This window comes from Staurois parvus, unplaced genomic scaffold (genome assembly GCF_062004578.1).
Source record: "Staurois parvus isolate SC_StPar_1 unplaced genomic scaffold, SC_StPar_1.0 ptg000134l, whole genome shotgun sequence".
In the NCBI taxonomy this organism is placed as follows: domain Eukaryota; kingdom Metazoa; phylum Chordata; class Amphibia; order Anura; family Ranidae; genus Staurois; species Staurois parvus.
In genome coordinates this window covers 2464904-2487641 of record NW_028317930.1, presented here as the reverse complement: position 1 = coordinate 2487641, position 22738 = coordinate 2464904, and the positions used below count along the sequence as shown (strand labels likewise).

The following is a 22738-nucleotide window of genomic DNA, read 5'->3' as shown; positions in this document are numbered from 1 at the left end:
TAGTATATTTGTCATTTTAATGCACTCCACATCTATATGCAACACATTTTTAGGGACCTTACCCTATCAGAGACATGGAGGGCCATTCCACTGCATCTTGAGAGACTGAGACATTTAAAGAGACCTCCTCCTCTCTGGAGGTAACTGAAATGCTAGCCTTCTGCTCCCCGGAGCACTGCCAAACCCATGTGTCATACTCATCCTCTCATTTTCAGCAACACTGAGCCATTCCAAGTCATTAACAACTACACTGTCATTCTGACACTCAACATTACTCATCTGTTGGGCTGTGGACAAACCTTCTGCCATGCAGGCGCCCTTATCCAGTCCTTCTAGCTGGAGGGGTTTACCTTCTGTAGCAACCAATGTATCCTCAACTACTGGTGGCTCTGCAGACCCTCCATTTGGCACAGCATCTGTCATGTCCACCCCACTCACACATGGGAGTTTCCTTCAACCACGCAAATAACTTTATGGCCAGACTATTCCAGCCTATCATGTTTGGGCTCTAGTCACCTCTAACCATATCAGACTCTGATAATATATGTTCTAGAATTTGGGAAACCTTAAGCTTAAATACCATGAGCTCCTGGGAGGTCTCCAGGGACACCTCTGTTGCACCTGTCATGGTTGCAAGGGGCAATGGCACACCGCTGTCAGTGGTCACCCCTGACATAGCTGGTTGCAGTACCACAATTTCACCACCATGTACTGACAGCGCTTCATTAACCTCGTAAGACTTTGCTGTTTCAGCCTTAGCTTCCTCTTTGGTTTGGCTTAATGCTGCCAAACACCTCTTGCACCAGTCCACAGCAGCTTCTCACACTGGCGGACTCTCTGGCCTGTGTTTCTCTCATCTGAGCTTCTCTCATCTGAGCAAACATTTGCATCCATTTTGGCCACCCCATCTTTTCTGTCAGGCACACAGCAACTTGTAACTGTTTTTCACAGGTACACCACGTGCAACATGCAGTGCTTTTTGCTTGGCTGCACTTCCACATACAGCCAACAGTTCCTGACATGGACTCACCATTGGAGCAAAGATCTGGATTCCACCATCAGTTTGCCTGCATCCTCCACCATATGTGACATGGGGTAGTTAGCTCTCATGATAGATGTTATTTTAGTGAGTCCACGGCAGACAGGAACTATTTTAAGGGCTTGGCAGCCCACTTTTTTTTAAAAGAAAGCAAAAATCACAAACTAATGATTTGCCATGGAAAATGCTGATCCACCTGGCTCATAAGCTCACTCAGCTTCAATTGCAGTATTACATTGCTCCTCTTACCAGTCTCTCTGACTGTGTTGTCCATCTCTCCTGGATACTTAGCTCTCTAGTCTTTAGTCACAGCGCCCTGCTGCATGGCCCAACTCTGGCCTATGGATTAGGGTTCTCCTGGCAACCCAGTAGGAGCTGACCTGAGTCCTGGAACTGAGACATCTGTCTCTTGGCTTCCGGCTGGGTCCTGGTATCCTTCAATGTGACCTACTGTCTCCACCACTGGCAGCGGTCTCCAAACTGGGAGCTCTGAGCTGTTCTCAGGCCAGAGTATACATTCACCAGCCACTTTATTAGGTACACCTGTTCAATTGCTTGGTAACACAAATTGCTAATCAGCCAATCAGGCAGCAACTCAATTCATTTAGTAATCTAGACGTGGTGAAGATGACTTGCTGAAGTTCAAACAGCATGAAAATGGGGAAGAAAGGAGATTTACGTGACTTTGAATGTGGCATGGTTGTTGGTGGCAGACAGGCTGGTCTGAGCATTTCAGTAGATCACTGCTGATCTACTGGGATTTTCACATACAACTATCTCTAGGATTTACAGCGAATGATCCGCAAAGAATAAAATATCTAATCAGCTGCAGTTATGTGGACGAAAATGCCTTGTCGATGTCTGAATGCACGACACGTTGAACTTTGAAACAGGCTACAGCAACAGAAGACCACACCAGGTGCCACTCCTGTCAGCTAAGAACAGGAAACGGAGGCTACAATTCACACAGGCTCAATAAAATCGGACAATTGAAGATTGGAAAAATGTTGCCTGGTCTGATAAGTCTTGTTTTCAGCTGCAAATTCAGATGGTAGGGTCAGAATTTGGCGCAAACAACATGAAAGCATGGATCCATCCTGCCTTGTTTCAAAGGTTCATGGATGTGCAGCTGACAAATCGTCATCAATTGTGTGATGCTATCATGTAAATATGGACCAAAATCTCTGAGGAATGTTTCCAACAACTTATTAAATCTATACCATGAAGAATTAACAGTTCTGAAGGCAAAGGGGGACTAACCTTGTACTAGCAAGGTGTTTCTAATAAATTGGCCAGTGAGTGTATATAGTATAATTGCAGACTACACTTAGAAAAAAAGTTTTTTTTTTTTCAATATTCAGATGATCATTTCATTTAAAGCTGCCCTTTTCACAGTATATCTTTGTTTAAAAGGCAATATAAAGCCTTTCACTTTTTTAAATATTTTAATATACTGTATGTAAACTTTACACCCAGGGCAAACTAAGATCACAAATCTCCAAATATCCACAAAATCCAAAATAAAATATAAAATATGTAAAATTTCTGGTCGCCAGGATATTACTTCGCCTCTGGGAAGCTATAATATAAACAAGAACTCAACGTCCAAATCCGTATTATATCAAACGTCCTTTATCACAGTAACGTAGACTATTCATACTATAAGTCCTTCCATTCTCCCAAGGTACTCGCCGTTAATTTTTCAGGTGTCCAATTCACATGCAACAAAACTCTGTGTACTCCTCTTCCTCCTTTCATAAAGTGTTACAGTAACTCCTCATGCAAAAAAATACTGCATATAGTGCATTGTCTTTTTAAATATACTAAATAAGTTATATATTACACTCACATAAAAGTACTATAATAGTGTCAATTCTCCACCATGTGACATCAATCTAGATCTGTACTTCTTACTCTTACCCTCCAATCAAAAATCCTCGCTTTGTTAACCTTTTCCCGCCCGGCCTATGGCCAGATGGCGGCCGGGCGAGCACCTTGCCGTTCCGGGTGGATGCCATTTGTGCATGCGCAGTTTGCGCGCCACCAGAGCCGCGCAGCGACGCGATCTGTCACCGGCCATGTACCTCGGACACGGCCGATGACAGATTTGAGTACCGGCCCCATTGCCGGTACCATGTGACCTGCTGTGACCAATCCCAGCAGGTCACATGACAGTTGTATACGATGGATGACTTCATACATGCCATCCATTGTATACTAGTGTGCCTAGCTGTGAATGGTCACAGCGATCACATGCACAAGCTGGGCCAATCACAGCCCAGCTGTGTCATGTGATTTAACCGTGGCCAAATCACAGCTAAGCCCAAAAAAAAACCCTGAATGAATCGATGTCATTCAGGTAAATGCTTGCTTATAGCAAAGTAATTCTTTGCTATAAGCAAATAGTGTAAAAAAAATAAATAAATACTGATCACTTTCCCAAAGTAGTACAATGTTACTATGGTATCATTGTACTACTTTGGTCATAGTGAAATATGAAAAAAAAATCTTAAAAAAAGAAAAAAAAATTTAATACAAAATTAACACTAATAAAAAAAATAAACAAAATTATATATATTTTTTTCATACTGTCACCAGTAAGTGTCCCTGATCACCGCCATGCCAGTTATATGATGATGCTGTACTGCACTGGTGACAGTATGTAAAAAAAAATAGTGAAAATTATTTTTTAAATTTTTTCATTTTCTGAAAAATTATGACAAAAAAATTATAATTTCAAAAAACTCGCCATGCCTCTTATAAAATACGTCGGACTGTCTACTTTGTAAAAAGGGGTCATTTGGGGGATATCTGTAGTGTTCTGAGTTTCTTGGACCTTAAGAAATTAGATTGGCTGTCAGTACTTCAGGATTGATCAATATTCAGATCTATACCATAGTTTGTGACCTCTATTACTTTCCTACAAACTAAATAATAAATACTAATTTGGGTTATTTTCACCAAAGACATGTAGTAGAATACATTTTGGCCTAAATTTATGAAGAACAATTATTTATTTGCAAACTTTTATAACAGAAACAAAGAAAAACGTGTTTTTTTATTTTTTTTTAAATGTTCGGTCTTTTTTTGTAATTTAGCAAAAAATAAAGCCCCAGCAGTGATTAAATATAACCAAAAGACAGCTCTAGTTGTGTGAAGAAAATGCTAAAATTTTAGTTTGGGTACAATGTTGTATGACCGCGCAATAGTTCCATTGTCTTAGGGGCTCCAAAGTGTCCAGCCAGTTGATGGTCATGGAAAGCCCTGAAAACTTGAGACCTCACTTCTTGGGGTTCAAAGATTTTATCCTTGTGCCACAGAAGACCATCCTGCCTTCTAAGCGAATTTTGTTCGGGTTCCGGACATAGTGCAGAGGCTTACTTGATCAAAGACTTTAGGCTGGGTTGGATCAGCCAAAAAATTTTGGTCCGACAAAATGGTGTTGGGGGAGAAGGCTCCTCTGAGTCTGGGAACATGCGGGAAAGGGCATCTGCCTTCCTGTTCTTGGATCCCGGACGGTAGGTTATGTGGAAGTTAAACCTAGAGAAATATAAAGCCCATCTAGCCTGTCGAGGTCTTAGGCGCTTGGCGGACCTTAGATACTCCAGATTTTTATGATCTGTGAAAATCATAATTGGGTGGCTGGCTCCTTCCAAGAGATATCTCCATTCTTAGAATGCTATCTTAATCGCTAAAAGTTCCCTATCTCCCACATCGTAGTTCCTCTCGGCTTGGCTCAGTTTTCTAGAACAAAAGGCTATTGGGTGACGCAGAGCCTTTGGGCCCTGGCGCTGGGAGAGTAGGGCTCCTGTAACAACTTCAGATGCGTCTACCTCCAGGATGAAGGGGAGTGTTGTCTCTGGATGCTGTAACACAGGAGCGGAGGTGAATTGATCTTTTAATTGCTCAAACGCTTTTTGAGCTTCCTGGCTCCAGCAAAATCGTGTATGCTGGCAGGTGAGTTGAGTAATAGGGGCAATGATTGTGAAAAAGCCCTTAATAAATTTCTGATAAAAGTTGGCGAAAACCCACGAATCTTTGGACCCCTTTCCAGTCTGAAGGTGCAGGCCAATCCAGGATATCAGATACTTTCTGAGGGTCTATGGAGATCCTCTCGGTGGAAATTATGAGCCCCAGGAACTGGATGGACTGCTTCTCAAACTCACACTTCTCTGCCTTGGCGTACAAGCCATGCAACCTTAAGAGTGTTTAGCACTTTGCTAATGTGATCACGATAAAGTTCCAGTGAGGTAGAGAAAATTAGGATATCGTCCAGGTAGACAATCACAAAAAGGTCAAGGTATTCTCTAAAGATGTCGTTCACAAAATGTTGAAATGTAGCAGGGGCATTACATAGCCCAAACGGCATCACTAAGTATTCAAAATGTCCGAAGCATGTTCTGAAGGCGGTCTTCCACTCATCGCCCTCTCTTATTATCTAAATTGTAGGCTCCCCGTAAGTCCAATGTAGTGAACACTCGGGCTGTTTGAAATCTCTGAAATAACTCTGGCACCAGAGGAAGAGGATACCGGTTTTTGATGGTAATTTTATTAAGTTCCCTGTAGTCAATGCAAGGTCTCAGAGACCGATCTTTTTTTTCTACAAAGAAAATACCAGCCCCGGCAGGAGAGGAAGAGCGGCGGATGAATCCTTTATCGAGATTTTCATCTAGATAATGCCGGAGGGCTTCCAGTTCAAGTTCGGATATTGGGAAAATTTGCCCAAATGGTATTTCTGCTCCTGGGAGTAACTCTATTGGGCAATCGTAAGACCAATGAGAAGGCAATGTGTCAGCCTTCTTTTTATCAAACACATCGAGGAAGTCATGGTAGATAGAGGGAACTAATTGACTAGCCTCTGGTGAAGGTTGGACTGAGAGACATACGGAAGAATTGGTGGGTGTAGGGGCACCACAGTGTTGTAGACAATATTCTGAAGAAAAGATGATTTCCTTCTTGGGCCAATTGATCTGTGGGTTGTGGGCCTGCAACCAGAATATTTCTAGGATGGCTGGAAACATGGGGGATCTAATCACGTCAAAACAAATAAACTCCTGATGGCCAGAGTCGGTGGTTGCAAGAATAGGAATGGTGTCCTGGGTAATATGTCCGGAACTCGGAGTAGTGCCATCCACAAGTAAGAGGTCAAGTCTCTGTTTCTTAGGCAGAAGAGGGATGTGTAAGTCCTTGGCCAATTGGATGTCTAAGAAACCGCTATAAGCTCCCGAGTCAATGACTGCCTGCAACTTGACATCCAAAGCCACCTGCAATGACATGGGTGGTTAAAGTCCCGGATAGCTGAAGGTACGAAGGATGGGGCTGGCTGGACTTACTTGGGTGTACTGGGCAGTTACGCAGGAAGTGGCCCGTGGCCCCACAGTGAAGACAGAGGTTGCCTTGCTGTCTGCATAGCCTTTCTTTCGGAGTTAGGGCCGGTCGGAGAAGGCCGATTTGCATAGGTTCTACCTCCGAATTGTTGGTGGGTTGCGGAGCAAGGGCAGGAGCCATTGGCCCTGGAACTTTTGGCAGAACACAAGTGGGCCAAAAAGGTCTAAGTACTCTCAGCGCGTCTTTCCCGTAGACGCCGATCCAACTGAGTAACCAGCAGGATAAGGTTCTCCAAAGAGGAGGGAGCTTCCACCCTAGCTAACTTGTCCTTGGGGGACTCAGACAGGCCTAGGCAGAACTGGTACTTCAATTCTGCATCATTCCAACCGGTGTCTGCAGACCATTTACGGAACTCCACTATGTAGTCCCCCACAGGCCGCCGACCTTGTAGTAGGGCATGGAGGGTGGACTCAGCAGTGGAGGTCTTCTAGGGAACGTCGTAGAGGGCAGCCATGGCTTCAAATAATTTACTCACTGAATTGAGTGCTGGGCTCTTTTGTTCCAGAAGACTATGTGCCCAAAACTGAGCTTCTTCAGACAAGAGGGAGATGATGAACCCGACCTTGACCGCTTCCAGAGAAAAGGTCCTGGGATGCAGAGCAAAATATAATTCACAGGCATTTTTTAAATCTCTGAACTTACGTCGATCCCCGAGAAAATGTTCCGGAGTAGGAACTCTGGGTTCCAGAGGTAGTAGCACAATAGCAGGAGTGGTGGCAGGAGACTGACTGGCAAGTGCAGCTTCTGGGTTTGACCTGGCGGAGGGATCCTTGTCCGCGGAAGTAGAGAGGGAGTGAAGACGCCCTTCTGGCTGGAAGTATACTTGCTGTAGATCCTTCACTGCTTGGGTAAGTGCAGTCATCTGTTGGCACAGGACCTCTAGTGCGGAAGCACCTCTCTCGGCCTCTGGCATACTGGCTGGATGATACTATCACGTACCTGGTGATGGAGGCCAATGGAGAGAGGGCTTCCCTTGTGGCTAAGTTCCAGACTCCCCTGAGAGTGGGACAGCGGAAGTCAGGCCCAAAGTTGCACAGGTCGCCTGTAGGAGTGCTGGTTGGTGGTCCACTCAGAAGCACAGCTGGTGCACAAAGATAGGTCTGCAGACAGGAGGAGCCTGTGCGTGGTATGCAAGCCCTTCTGGGATTTAGATGTTTACTGGTGTCACGGTATAGGGGCCCGGCCAATTATCAACTCCTGCTTACTGATCTGGAGTGTCACGATATGGGTTCTCTGCCAGCCCAGTTATTAATCCCCAGGTATTAATTCCTTTATTAATCCCTCCTGGCCATAGGAAGAGCCTCCTCCAATTAGTATTCACTCCGGTGTGCCAAAGGCCCCTAGCTGTAATTAACTCGCCCCTCCACAAAAGGTTCCAAATTCAATTAGTGTATACATCCCTAATTAGTGCCTTACTTTTGTATTAATGTATTTTCCCCCACTGTTACACTGTTTACAACTGCAAAGCTAATTATCCTGTTTCAGTGTCCATCCTGTTCAACCAGGATGCCTAATTATAATATCCTCCCCACTAATTAGTGCCTTACTGTTGTATTAATGTATTTCCCCCACTAATTATCTTGTCCAACCAGTCTTTTATGTTTACAGCCACAAATTAAATTACTGTAGTTCCATTCCTGTCCATTCTCTTCATTGTCACCTGCTAATGACCCCCCTCCGCCTCTCGTCCTGCTCAGGGGGTTTGAGGCCAGCGCTGGTCTCTCTTGTGGAACCATTCTGCTGTGCAACTACTGAGGGGTCCAGCTGGACTCTAGTGGCCCCCCGGCTTTGCCTGAGCCCCATTGGAGGAAGGGGGATCCCAGAAGCTACATCAGCCCTGCTGTCAGAGCGTGGGATTGAACCTGGGCCTTCTGCAGTAAGAGGCAATGTTTCTTCTCATTGAGCCACCTGGAATGCTGGACAGCTCCCTTGACAATTCTTTGGATGATCCTGCCTTGGCCCTGTTTGTCTTGAACCCTGAACTCCTTGCTCCTCCCATGAACATCCTATAAAAGCCATGTCCATGCACTTCCTCCTTGCCAGATTATTGTGCCTTCCCAGCCAATATCCCGCTCATCGTTCCTGCTGCTGTCTACATCTTCGTTACCGACCTTTGGCTTGCTACTGACTACGATTTTGCCTCATCCTAATCTACTACCATCCGTGACCGACCCTTGGCTTGTGACTGACTCTGCTTCCATTTGATCCCTACACTGTTTGATCCGCTATTGGCTTCCAGCTTGCTCATTCCCTGTTGGGGTGATTCTGAGATCTGCGACCTGGTATGAACACGCAGCCCAATCCATCTCCACCATTAGGAGCTCTGGTGAAAACCGGTTAATACTTAGACCCCGCACCTCAGGTGAGCCTGCGTCATTCCCAGGGGTGCCTGCTGGTGTACCTATCCTGCTGGTTTAAAGTAAGCCTTACAACTGCTGTAGCAACTGGTCTCTGAACCTGACTGCATATCGTGACACCTGCCTGGAACGCTGTCAGCTCTGCCTGAGACTATTGCATCAACTTTGCGTGAGTGTATGCTTCCCTTGTGCTATCTGATTTCTTATGAACTGCCTCTTGGATTACAAATTGCTGTAGAGACTTTAACTTTGCCCACCGGGGCTGGATTACAAGTATTTTGGACTCTTTCTCCCTGCATTACTCCCCATTGAGTGACTGTTGTCTGTTTTAATAAAGCTTTAAGTGTTTGCCGTCTGCCTTGTGTGTTCTGTCCCGCTTACCCTCTGTCACAACTGGGTAGTCGGTTCAAGCCAAGGTCAGGTACCAGATGGGAATCAGAGCAGACGTAGTCAGATGGGATAGCCGAGGTCATACACAGGGTAGCAAGAGAGAGAGAGTATCCATAAGCCAGGCCTAGGTCAGATCAGGGGTAAGGCAGAGTAGACAGGTCCAGGTGCAAGCCGAGTCAGTAACAGGAAATCACGGGTCAAAGTCACAGGAAACAGGAACAGGGCACGGGGAGCTAGATATCAACAACTTGAGGAAGTGATGAGCCCTCTTATAAAGGCCATCTGGCACCAAACTGAGGCTGATGTGTCCTTCTGCGGCCATGCAGAGTACTGGCATAAATGCCAGATCTTCCAGAACTTCTGTCGTGGACAGGAGCCTGACACTATTGTTTGATGTCCTTGTATAAACCCTGATTGGTCTTTGTGATTGTAGGTTTCCAGAAAGGTTTTAAGGTGCAAAGCCAAAACCTTCGTAAGGATCTTCAGGTCGCAATTGATCAGAGAAATATGGCGGTAATGAAGAACAGTTGTGGTATCTCTGTTAGGCTTAGGAATAACACTTATGCTCTATTCTCATCGTGAGGCACTACATATCCATCCCATAGATGATTAAATTAAAGAGCCATATGTGGAACCAAAAGGTTTTAGAAGGTTTTATAATAATTATGAGGGAGACCATCAAGGCTCAGTAATTTATGTAGAGCTAACGTTTTAAAAGCCTTCTGGATTTCTTCACAAATAATAGGTTGGTCTGCAAGTTCTCTATGAGCCTCTTGAAGAGACGGGAGAGTCAAAAATGTCAGAAAGCGACTAATAGACGGGGAGGCGGTTTCTCAGGGTTGGTGATAGAGGTCGGAATAGAAAGAATGAAATTCTTGAATTTTGCAAGGGTCTTGGGATATGTTACCAGTTGATAATCTGATTTTGGGGAGAGCTAACAAGGAAACTGGTCTATCTCGTCATGTGAAAAAAATTATGATTAGCTCATTGCAGCTATTTTTCTGCTGTGGTAGTTAGGCACACGTTAAGTTCCGTGCAGGCTTGGTCAAGTTTAGCCAACAGGTCAGGGTCGGGGTTTTTTTATGTTGAGCATCAAGAACGTCATTCGCTTTAGATTTAGGCAAAATCAATTTGTCACAAGCCCTTTTGAGTCGAGAAGACAGCTGGATAAGAAAGCCCCTAACTGAGGCCTTATGGGCCACCCAATTAATAGCGGGAGTCGTGTCTTTTGCCTTATTAGTTTCAAAATAAGATTCATTTTTCAAGAGAGATTAATTTAAATGCCAATGTGGGTTGTCAAGTTAGAAAGCGTCAGTAAGATAGGATCATGGTCAGACCAAGATGTAGAGACAATCTTGGCGGTGAGCATTTTAGGTAGCAGTCTCGAGAGGAGGAATATATGATCTATGCAGGAGTAACAATTATGAGCCCTGGAGAAATGAGAATAGTCCGGGGAAGTTGGGTTAGCCTCCCTCCAGGTATCAACCAAATCATGGCAGAACAGTAGTTGGGCAAATTTGCAACTCTGTTTGGAAAGGGACCTGAGCATGACAACACGGGATTTGTCTTATATCTGGTCTAACGCTAAATTAGAGTCTCCAGCCAATATAATATCACCCTCAAACTCTGAAGCCAAAGAACGGAGTAAGGATTGAAAAAACCCTATCTAATTGGTGCTTGGTGTGTAATAAACCAGAAAGGTGACCAAATTTTCTCCTAGGGGCCCCTTCACCAAAAAATATTGTCCCTCCCGGTCTTTAATCACTTAAGTTTCAGTAAAAGATAGCCGCTGGGACTGGCAGAACATCACACCCCTCTTCTTTTCCGAAGCATTAGCAAAATAGCAAACAGGATAATCCTTATGTAAGTATCTAGGTGCAAAGGAAGGAGCAAAATGTGTCTCCTGGAGAGTTACAATGTCGGCTCCTAGTGAATGGTAATGGTGAAAGGTTTTAATACATTTAGAGGGAGAACCAAACCCCTGAACATTATGAGAAAGCAATCGAATGATACCTTTATCAGACTGTAGTTGAGACATGGCAATCAACAAGACTAGAGACACAAGCTCACCCGCAGAAAAATTACAGATCAACAATATTGTAGAAGAGCCCAATTGGGCAACAGTAATTAAACAATTAGCCTGAAACATAATATAGTCTCAAGGAGCCCTGTAGGAAAAAAGGACAAGGGGAGAAGAATTCTCAAGCGGAACAACAAACGAAGTGACAGTAGTAGCTAATATTCCAATGAGGAACCACGAAAAAGCACACCAGTTAATGATTCTCAGGTAGCTCGTTAGGAAGGTCTAATCATCTTTGATGGCTAGGTAGACCAAAGAGGTGAGAGCGGTGGAGGTGGATCGCTTTACCTTGGTTGATTGTGAGGTGAAGCCCAGCTGAGGTAGGGTCTTTTCCCCTTTGTGAAATGTAGAAAAAGCGTAGGGTTTACCATTATAGGTAAATTTGAAGCTGAAAGGGGTAAGCCCAGCGATAGCAAATGTCCCATTGTACCAAGGGTGAAAGTAATGGCTTGAAGGATCTTCTCTTTTGGATGGTAGCCTGGGAAATATCTGCAAAAATTAGAATTTTGTGGCCAGCAATTTCCAGGTCTGGATTTTCCCTAGCGTATTTTATGACCGCTTCTTTATTCTGGAAATAAGGTGTGGTTTGACAATAACATCTCTAGGAGGCCCCTCCGGTTTAGGGGGCATCAGGGCCCTGTGGATGCCGTCAATTTCCATATGGAGGTCATCAATTTCAGGCACTGCAGATTGCATGAGTGAATGTGTTTAAAGAGGTAAGGTCTTTCACCGTCTCAGGAGCCAAAACAGAATGATTTAAAGCAGAGCTCCACCCAAAAGGGGAAGTTCCCCTTTACAGTAAGTCTTTGTCCCCCACTCCCCATTAAGGATTGGCACTTCTGGGGAGCGGGGGGTACCCGAATTTGACAGGTACCTGCTCCCACTCCGCCTAAGGCGATCCGAAGTAGGGGCCATTCACAAAGTGCAGCGCTTTTCACGCATGCGCAGTGGGAATCCAGCTGTGAAGCCGCAAGCTATCACAGCCAGGTGCCCACACTGAAGATGCCGGCGCTAAGGAGAGAAGATGGCCGGTGAAACCAGCCATGGTGAGGACACCGCTGCACCGAGGGACAGCTAAGTGACTGCATTTTAAAAGTCTTTAGCTACAGTTTTTGTAGCTGCTGACTTATTTTTTTTTCAGCTGGAACTCTGCTTTAAGCCCTGGATGTTAGCTTTACAACTCTATGACTTAACTATAAATGGATAGATGAGCTTGTATAAGTGTTTGTTGTTCCTTACATGATGTCTTAAACCATTGTTTGGAGCCATCCATAGGCTACCTTTACTAGTGTGACAGTGGTAACAGACTATCATTAACTAAAATAGGATGCTTATAGAATACACTAAAACTTTCATTGTTAGATGAACCAGGAACAGTGTCTACATTCCCTGTGCTTTACAGTTATTCACTCATTTTGAATTAAAAGGATAACTATACTTTTTCTAACAGCCCTCTCACCCTCCCTATGCTACCTCTACCCCTTTGTTCTTACCTTAGATCAACAGGTGGCCCACTACAGAAACCATGGATAAAAACCACTCCTGTCCTTTTGCAAACCAGTTGGATTTTGCTATATGGCTAATGTGCATAAAATTCTCCATGGATCTTTGCCCTGAAAGTTTACAAGAAGACAGTTTTTCCTTTAGGAGCTAGGAGAATAGACCATATCTGAGCAATACCATGTTGCCTTATCAGCTTGGCAGAGAAATGGGCTGCTGCTCAGCCCAATGTAGGTTATAGCTTCTGCACGGGTTGCCTGTTGATCTGAGAAACAGAGTATAGATAACATGAGGGAGGTAGGGGGTCTTTTTGGATTAGGCTAGGAAAAACTATAGTTATCATTTAGCACCCTGTAAAAATAAACGCAACCTAAAGGTTTAAAATGCAAATTAAATGTTCGTTTATTCAGGTATATAAAGCTGAACTGGACCGTTTTACAGCTGAAAATGGTGGCAACTTTGCTTCTGTTTAGATCTGCAGTTGCCATGTGATCAGCTAAAACACCAGCCATTTGAGGGCTTGATAGAGAGCTGACATAAGCACACTGGCAACTGTGACAGTTATCAAAGGCATGCCTTGATTGTAACTGTTTTGGGAAACGTTAAATCTGTGGGTTTAGTTCACCCTCCAGCAAAGCAAGAACATGGCTATATTTTGTCAAAAATAAATGCAAACGTGTCGCGCTCCACTAATTAATGTGAAATATACTCAACGGACTATATCCATAAACAATATATAATTCAAAATAATTTTCAATTCATTATAAATAACATATGTGGTTTGCAGTCCTTCTAAAACTGTGTGTTTATTTCAAACACAATCCATGGTTATTAAAGTGTCTTCCTCTAGTGAAACATATAAAAAAGGCCACAAAAACTTTTACTTATGTGCTCCTTCACTAGTGTGTGCTCACCTGATATATATGACCAAACCGTTAAGTGAGGTCAAAAACAGCTTGTGTCCCTTTAAATGGACTTGGAAATGAATGGATTTGTATATCCCTATCCCAGATGGATGGATGGAGTATTTCCCTTTTTCCAGCAAGGGGTCTGTCAGGGACCATCACGACGCATGGGTCTACACATGCGTAGGCGTCTGTCAAGACGTGCAGGTGGCAGGGCACTAGGACCCAGGTGCACCCGCCATCTTGACAGTACTAGGCAGGCACTGGGACCTAGTCGGCACCTGTCAGGTGCAGGGCGGGCTACTTAAATCAGCCCTGCACAGACGCTTGTTGCCGAATGGTCTTTTGTATCCTGTTGCCTGTGTTGTGAGTACTCTGATCTGGATTGTCTGACCTTGTTGCCTTCTCCTGTCCTGACCCCTTGGCTTGCTTGACTCTGCTCCTGGATGTTCCCTTATAGATCTGATCTTTTGGTATTGACCCTGCGTGTGACCCGACTATCCGTTGCCTATCGTCTTGTACCTCACCGACCCACTAGTTACCGACCCGGCTTGTTTGACTCTGACTTTGCTCATCCATCCATCCCTCAGGGATCCCCGGGCTCCCTCACATCAGACTCTTAACCCGCTGGAGCCCTTGGCAGACTCCTCTACCTCTGGTAGAGATACCTAGCAGCTGCGACCTGGTCCCGGAGCGCTCCAAGTCCATCCCCACCATCAGGGGTCCTGGTGAACAAGTGCTCCGGTACTTAGACTCCGCACTCTGGGGAGGCTCTATCAGGGGACTGATAGAGGTACTGTCAGGCGGTCTGTTACAGGGTCTCAACGATTTCTGGAGACCTTTTCTCCTGGAGTTGGATGGATGGAGTTATCCCTCTCTCCTCTAGGGGGTCTCTTCACTCCTTTTTGACTTATTGCTCCATGAATGTAGACGTCATGTAATCAAAGAATATAATATAGTGCCTTATCTCCTTTAAAATGTATTTATTAAACAAATTATAGTGCACTCACATGGTATACATGATAAAATCACTTTTTTGTACAATATTATAGAATCCTCTGTGTGTTTTCCACACTCCTTATACTTGCTGTGTATTTTCCTTTAAACGTCATGGCGTCAGAGCCCCTCCCCTACGCGTTACACCACCGGGTCACGTGGCTTCATCAGGGGGGCACGTTTGCATTTGTTTTTGTTTATAGTGACACACAAGTATGTGTATGGTGTAGGCGACCCACCTAATTGTTTTTTATTTCTATTATTTATTTCTATTTATTTATTAATTCAATTGAATATTTTTTTCATATTACACACACAAGTATATATAATTTTTAGCACGCTATTCATAGTGGTGTTTTGATATATATATATATATATATATATATATATATATATATATATATATTTTTATATATATATATATATTTTTTTTTTTGGTTATAATTCATTTTCATATTTTTCACTTCACAAATACATCTTAGTAACTCACAAGAATCAAGTTTTACATGGCTATATTTTGTATTTTAAATGGTGTATTTGAATCATATTTCCTGTGTATGCTAAGTGCTCCTGTCATTCTTTATCCCAGGAGGATCCTGTTGAACTATGCCGTGTACTGCCCTGGAGTTGGTTATTCGCAAGGAATGTCAGATCTTGTGGCACCACTGTTGGCAGAGATCCTAGATGAATCTGACACCTTTTGGTGTTTTGTTGGCCTTATGCAAAACACCATTTTTATCAGCTCTCCTTGTGACGAGGATATGGAAAAGCAGTTAGTAAGTGGCTTCAAGTGCTCTAATGAGAATGTTATGTTTCTAGTATTTAATATGTTTTATTTTTTGAAAATGTCCCAGTGATTTTTATTTTTAGTATTATGGTATAGACCTCTTGAGGATGATTTGTTAAAACTGGAGAGTGCAAAATCTGGTGCAGCTCTGCATAGAAACCAATCAGCTTCAAGTTTTTTTTTTTCTTTTACAAAGAATTTTATTATAGAATAAGAAACAGCAGAGAATCAGTCAACAACATATGCAATGACCAGCAGGAATATAACATGCAAAGGATTCAATGAATAACACAGAATATGTACTGATGAGAAAACATGAAAAAAATAAACTGCATACATAAGTGCCGTATAGGAAGAAAACACAATAAATTGCAGAAACGATAGACATTTAGAGACCAATAACATAATAGACTCTAAGGAAAAATTGTTGCTGTATCAGCATACAAAATGTGAGAAGAATAGGAGAAGGAGCCTCTCTGAATAAGAGAGGTACTTAACACGTAGGTCTCCCAAAGGAGTCCAGCACATGGATGCAGTATGGCTGATATGGGGCTCAAAACAGGAATCACAAATCAGCACACATAGTCTGAGGAAGACAGATTAGACAAGAGGAAAGAAAGGAGCAAAGAGAAGACAAACAAACAGACAACAACAAAAAAAAAAGAAAGGGGAGGGCTCCAGGGGGAACGCAACAAAGAAATAAAAAAAGACAAGGACGTCATGTCTGTAAAAAGTTTGTATGGGTGTCTAGCAATATAGCTGTCAACTTTTCGTTTACCATTATAAAGTTCATCCGGTTTTTGACAGCCTCGTAGCTGAGGAGGGGAGTCTTCCAGGCTCTCGCAATCGTCAGCTTGGTGGCCATGAATAAGTGCGATGCCAGCTGCCGTTCGGGATGAAGTAGGCCCACTAATGGTTTAAATAACAGCGCTTCGTACGGGTTGCGCTTAATGTCAGTGTGAAACATAGTGCGGAGAAGCGCTGATCCACAATCTGCACACCTTGGGGCAAGTCCACCAAATATGGACCATGGTACCCATTTGTTGACAACCTCGAAAGCAAGTCGGGGAATATGAGGGAATAAAACGAGCCAGACGAGCAGGCGTGTAATACCATCTATAGAGAACCTTATAGGTGTTTTCTAGAATGATAACATTCCTAGAACATTTGGATAATTGTTGGGTCATGATTCGCCAATCCTGCTGATCTAGAGTGCCCCCGAGTTCCGACTGCCAACGCTGATGGTAAGAATGGACTGGAGGAGTTCTATGAGAAATAATGGAGGAGTAGACCAGGGAAATTAAGCCCAGAGCATGGGGTCTATGTCTACATTGACTTTCAAAGGGGGTCAACCTGTAGGGCCCCAGATGTGTCTGTATTAAAGTACTGATAAAGTCGCGGAGTTGAAGGTATCCAAAATGTTCCCACGATGGGATATTGTAAGAAGAGCGCAGAGTTTCAAAGGCGAGTATCCGAGTGGGAGAGAGCATGGAATGTATATCATGGAAGCCATTTGCTTGCCACCAGGCAAACTGTCCAGGATTGTCACGACCTGGGGGAAACAATGGGTTATGTAGCAACCGTAGTAACGGTAGATGGGCAGAAATGAGGCCAGCTGAATACTTAATAAAGTCCCAAAGACGGAGCATTAGCGTCAGCGTCAGACTAGGGGATGAGGGTCGATGAGTAGACGGAAGCCATGGTAAAGACAAGAGTGGAATCGGGTGGGAGTCCATCAAGTCTACAGTAGCCCACAAAGGAAAATGGTGAGATGTATGGAGATGGGCTAGGGGGGCAATATTGGCCGCCAGATAGTAAGACTGAAGGTTTGGGACAGATAACCCACCCTCAGTCTTACGAGCAAATAAGATTTGTTTACTGATTCTGGGTCGAGAGGAACGCCAAATGAAAGACAGGAGTTTTCGCTGGTGAATACGCAATATATGTGAGGGAACAGGGACTGGTAAAACTCGAAACACGTACAATAATTTGGGAAGATAAGTCATGCGGACCGCATTGATTCTACCGAACCACGAAAGCGGATAGTGAGACCAGGAGGACAACAACTCCGTCAAGTCATTAAAAACAGTGGGGAAATTAGCCCGGTAAAGTCCTTTGTAAGTCGGGGTAAGCTTGATTCCTAAATTCGGCAGGGCAGAAAGCCATTGAAAAGGGAACGAATGTTTCAGAGTCTTCAAAAGTGATGGTGAGAGCAGGGGCGGACTGACCATTTGGAAACTCGGGCACTGCCCGAGGGCCCGGGTCAGTAGGGAGCCCCATGAGATGCCCCTGGTACCTTTTTCATAGGCTTTTTTGAGTTTGGGCAAGGACATGGGCCCCATGATCCCCTATTGCCCAGGGGCCCCATGAGTTGTCAGTCCGCCCCTGGGTGAGAGGGTAATTGACATAGCTTTGGACTTGGCAGGGTTAACATGGAGGCCTGAGAGAACTGCAAGGGAATCCAAAACCGCAAGTAAATTTGGCAAAGTTACCCCTGGGTTCATAACCGATAACAATATATCGTCAGCGAACATAGATAACTTGTGTTGGGAACCAGCTACATCTCTTCCCTTAATATCAGGATGCATACGAATGGTTTCAGCCAACGGTTCCAAAGCCAAGATTAATAGTATGGGATAAAGTGGGCAACCTTGTCTAGTTCCCCTGCCAATCAAAAATGTTGAAGACTCAAAACCATAGTATTTGAGTTTTGCTTGAGGTGATGTATATAGTGAGGAAATCCAACGCGAGAACGAGGGACCAAAGCCAAAATGATGAAGGACCGACATGAGATAAGGCCAGTGTCAGGAATGGACTCAGCACTGGTGGTGGGACTCCCCTGCCGTGTGGGCTGCAGTACCAGAGCTGACCAGCGGGTGCTCTCAGCACTGGTGGTGGGACTCGCCTGCCGTGTGGGCTGCAGTACCAGAGCTGACCAGCGGGTGCTCTCAGCACTGGTGGTGGAACTCACCTGCCGTGTGGGCTGCAGTACCAGAGCTGACCAGCGGGTGCTCTTAGCAGCCAGAAGCTCACAATCAGCCAAACCTGGGGCTGATTACAGAAAGGTGTATAGAAGGCATGACCAGGTCTGTGCTCTGGGCCTTGGTGTATGTTTTCCCATGAGCCTCTGTACCCTGTGTTCCTGCTTTGTTGCTGACCCGGCTTGATCCTGATCTCTGTTGACTGTCTCCTGTTCTGAGTACTGGCTCATCCCTGACTATTCTTCTGCCTACTCCTATGCTGTTTGACCTCCTGTTGCTGTACCTTGACTTGTGACCCGTTTACTCTTTGCCTGCTGCTCTGTACTGATCTGCCTCCACCGTTACCGACCCGGCTTGTCTGACCACGCTAACTACTTTGCCATCCATCCATCCTGCACGGATCCAGCCGTACCTGCACATACCTCTGGCGGATCCCTCTACCACTAGCAGGTGTACTCAGGGGCCGCGACCTGGTCTCAGTCCTGCGCCAAGTCCATCCCCACCATCAGGGGCTCTGGTGAAAAGGCAGGCTGGGGCTTAGACTCCGCGCCCTGGGGAATCCTGCCCTGAGGACCGCTAGAGGTACCACCAAACGGTCTTTACAGAACCCTACGGCCGGCCTGACCGTTCCACCTCTCCAGCCCTGACTACGCCTGTGTTCCTGCACCTCCTAAAGATTAGTGGAAGGTTGGTTTGTTCACTGTGTGTTTATATAGTTATATATCTGGGTGGCTAATAATAAACTGTATTATATTGTACCTGAGACCTGCGTTTCCCTGTGTCAGTCCACACCTTTCTGGTCACTCCTTGATTCCTGACAGCCAGGACAATGTGTCAAAGGCCTTGTTGATATCTAGAGATAGGAGCATCATATCAATTTTGCGAGTACGGGCCAAATGTTGTAACTGTATAATACGTCTGATGGCATCTGCGGCTTGTCTGTGGGGGACGAAACCCACCTGGTCCTTCTTAATCAAGCGAGAAAGGAAAGAATTCAGACAAGTGTCTAAGATCTTAGTGAGGATTTTCATGTCAATGTTAATAAGAGAAATTGGTCTGTAATTTGCCCAAGAGGAACGGTCCCAATCCGGTTTGGGAATCATAACCACATTAGCAGTCAAAGAGTCGGGAAAAGTTTGCACCCCTCTTCACCGCATTGAACATAGCGGCAAGGTGAGGGGCAAGCACATCCGCCAATTTTTTGTAATATGAAGCCGTGTATCCATCTGGACCTGGGCGTTTGCCCGTCTTCAGATCTGCAATACATTGCAGAACCTCCGATACTTGAATATCACAGTCCATCAGGTCCTTAAGAGCCTGAGTCAAAGTAGGTAAGGACAAATGAGATAGAAAATCAGAGATAGATTGGCGATCAGCCCATGTAGGATCCGCATAAAGTCTGGCTAGTCTATGCCGGAACTCCTCCAATACCTCTACAGGATTACTGGTGAGAACATTCTGACGAGTGTGTAGAGAAATCGGTTTAGGATGGTGCGCGAAAGAGCGCAATCTACGTGCTTACATGGAATCTGGTTTATTTGCTTTACTATACCACTTCTGGCGTGTCCATCGCAAAGAGCGCTCAGCCTCATCAGTCAAACAGAGATCTAGTTCCAGGCGAGCCTGATCTAACAACCTACGGTTCGATGGGGTTGGTACCTTCTTAAATTGAGCCGACGCGGAAGCTAACTTTGATTCCAGCTGACTCTGTTTATGTTGTCTATCCTTCCTCCGCCTCGAAGCTATCTGAATAATATGACCCCGGAGAACAGCTTTGTAAGCTTCCCACAACGTCACTGAAGAAGAAACAGAACCCGAGTTTAGCTGAAAATACTCTTGGGAATTACGCTATAGTTCCGCCTGAATCTCCTTCAGTGAAAGTAGAGAGTCATTCATAATCCAAGGGGAGTAGGATGGCTTACAGAGGAGAGATCGACAAACCACCAAAATGGGGTCATGATCGGACCATGGAACCGTGAGGATAGAGACAGAGTGTACCAAAGGAAGATGTTTACGCAATACAAAAGCATGGTCAATTCTTGAATGAGAATGATGAGGGTGAGAGTAGTAAGTGTAGTCTTTTCCTCGGGGGTGGAATTCACGCCATAAATCTACCAGGTCATGGGTACTTAACGTACGAGTGAAGGATTTGGCCGACGTGGAATAATTAGGGTTTTCTGCAGGGTATTTATCTAGGGATGGGTTTAATACTAAATTGGAATCTCCTGCCAGCAGAAGAGTACCCTTTTGATGAACAGCCAGGAGGGAGCAGATTTGTGATAGGGCCCAGGGTTGACATTGGGAGCATAATAGGTCAGTATTGTAACATCGATACCCTGAATCGTGCCCTGTAATAAAAGATACCTGCCGCTTGGGTCAGCAATACGCTTCACACAAACAAATGGGGTTTTGCTGTGAAAAGCAACAAGGACTCCCCTTTGTTTAGTAGGGCCAGTAGCCTGAAAAACCTGAGGGTAGCGTCCATCAAAATATTTAGGGGCAGAGGTATTTGAAAAATGAGTCTCCTGTAGGCAAGCATTGTTGACATGGCGAGCCCGGAGAAACTTAAATATCTTTACCCGTTTTTGCGGAGAGTTCATGCCCTGAACATTCAAGGATAACCAGTTTTAGCGACATGGCAATCGGAAGGGAAAAAGATAATCTCCGCTACGATCCCCAAGAGCCCTGAAATTTTTTTTATAATAAACGCACATGACAAAAAACAGAGAAAAAAAGACAGGACAGAAGGAAGAAAACACGAAGCCATCTGGTATACGAGCAATATTCATATGAAATAGTAAGATTAGCACAAACATCTTAATAATCCACTGTGGGTGAAATACCCACAAAAAGGCTGGATAGCGGGCAGGACACCAAACCAGTCCATTAACCAGGTCGGAGGGGGACACCATAGTCCACCGGAACTACTCGACTTAGTTAAGGCAAGAAAATACTAAACAAACAACTTAGGCTAATAAACCCAGGAACAATTTACCTATAGTTGGCTAGTAAGGCCATAGGAACCTCCATATACTTAGAACTTCAAAAATGAAGACGCTCCAAAATAGCTGAAGTGGTGAGCCTGCGGCCTGAGATCCGCCGCCAGTTCCGCCCATCAACTATAACGTAAGTAGAAGCATCTACACAGAACTAAGATGGTTATTTAGGCACTAGCCGCTGTGGAGAAAGTGCTACAAGGCATAACTGCATAGGATCACATATGTGCAATGTCGCCCGCATCTCCAAGAGTAGAAAAAAAATAAATGTGAAAAACCCAAGCGGACACAGAATGTCAAGTCGCAGAAACCTCCTGGAAACGCTGGGCCTGTAGGGATCGAAGAGCCTGAGAGCTACTCTGACTTGGAGGAGAAGATTTACGCAAAGATTGGGAACTTCAAGGGTGTGTAGAAACTGTTGCCTCCCCGTTCTGGGAGTGTGGTAACTCCAATTTCAGTTCCTGAAAGTGACAGCGAAGATCCGCCGGTGAAGAAGCTTGGAACTGACGACCTTGGAAGGAGAAAGAGAGTTTGAAAGGAAAGCCCCATCTGTACTTAATATCAGCTGATTGTAAAATCTGGAGGTAGGGTCTCAGGGTACGACGTTTTGCAATCGTGACTGAGGACAAATCTGCAAACAGCTGAATAGAGTGACCCTGAAATTCCAAAGCCGGACGATTCCGAGCCGCCTATAGTAGACGCTCTTTAGTGCGGTAAAAGTGGAATTGAATGATAATGTCCCTGGGAGGGCTCTTCATGGGTTTAGGAGCTAAAGCTCTATGGATATGGTCAAACTCCAGGCGTTCCAAAGGGAGCTCAGGAGCCAGTTCCTGGAATAGAGCGGTAGCAGTACCCTGGAGATCGGTGATTACCTCAGGGACCCCAAGGATGCGGAGATTATCTCTGCGGGCTCTATTCTCAGCATCCTCCAATTTATCCTTTAACGTGTCCAGCTCAGCATGCAGATCATCTACCTCCTGTTCATGGCCCTCCAAGACCGTAGTTGCCAGATCCATACGTTGTTCCAGTTGATGGGCATGGTGGCCCAGTTCTTTTAGGCCTCTAACCAGATCAGAAGATAATTTACGAGAGGCAACTGTAATCTCCTCCCGCACTATGGCGCGGAATTTTGTGTAGCAAGGCTTCAGGGTTTTGTTCAAGAGGGCCGGTCAGGCCCGATGGGAACTGCTGCTATCGCCATCTGACTCAGGATCCCCTGTAAGCTGTGTGATGTCATCAGGCTCTGGGGGGCTGGGTGTTAGCTTGCTGATGTGACTATGTGGAGGGGATTGCTGCTGAGCCCGGTGTTTGGGTTTGGT

General features: G+C 44.9%; 1 protein-coding gene across 1 annotated transcript in view; it reads left to right on the top strand.

Moving 5' to 3' along the window:
- The window catches only part of TBC1D16 (TBC1 domain family member 16), a 527005-nt gene that overhangs the window by 263398 nt on the left and 240869 nt on the right, over positions 1-22738 (top strand). Inside the window, exon 7 of the mRNA XM_089673068.1 lies at positions 15245-15431. Within this exon, the coding sequence (XP_089529194.1) occupies positions 15245-15431 (187 nt within the window). The remainder of the gene's footprint in view (positions 1-15244; positions 15432-22738) is intronic.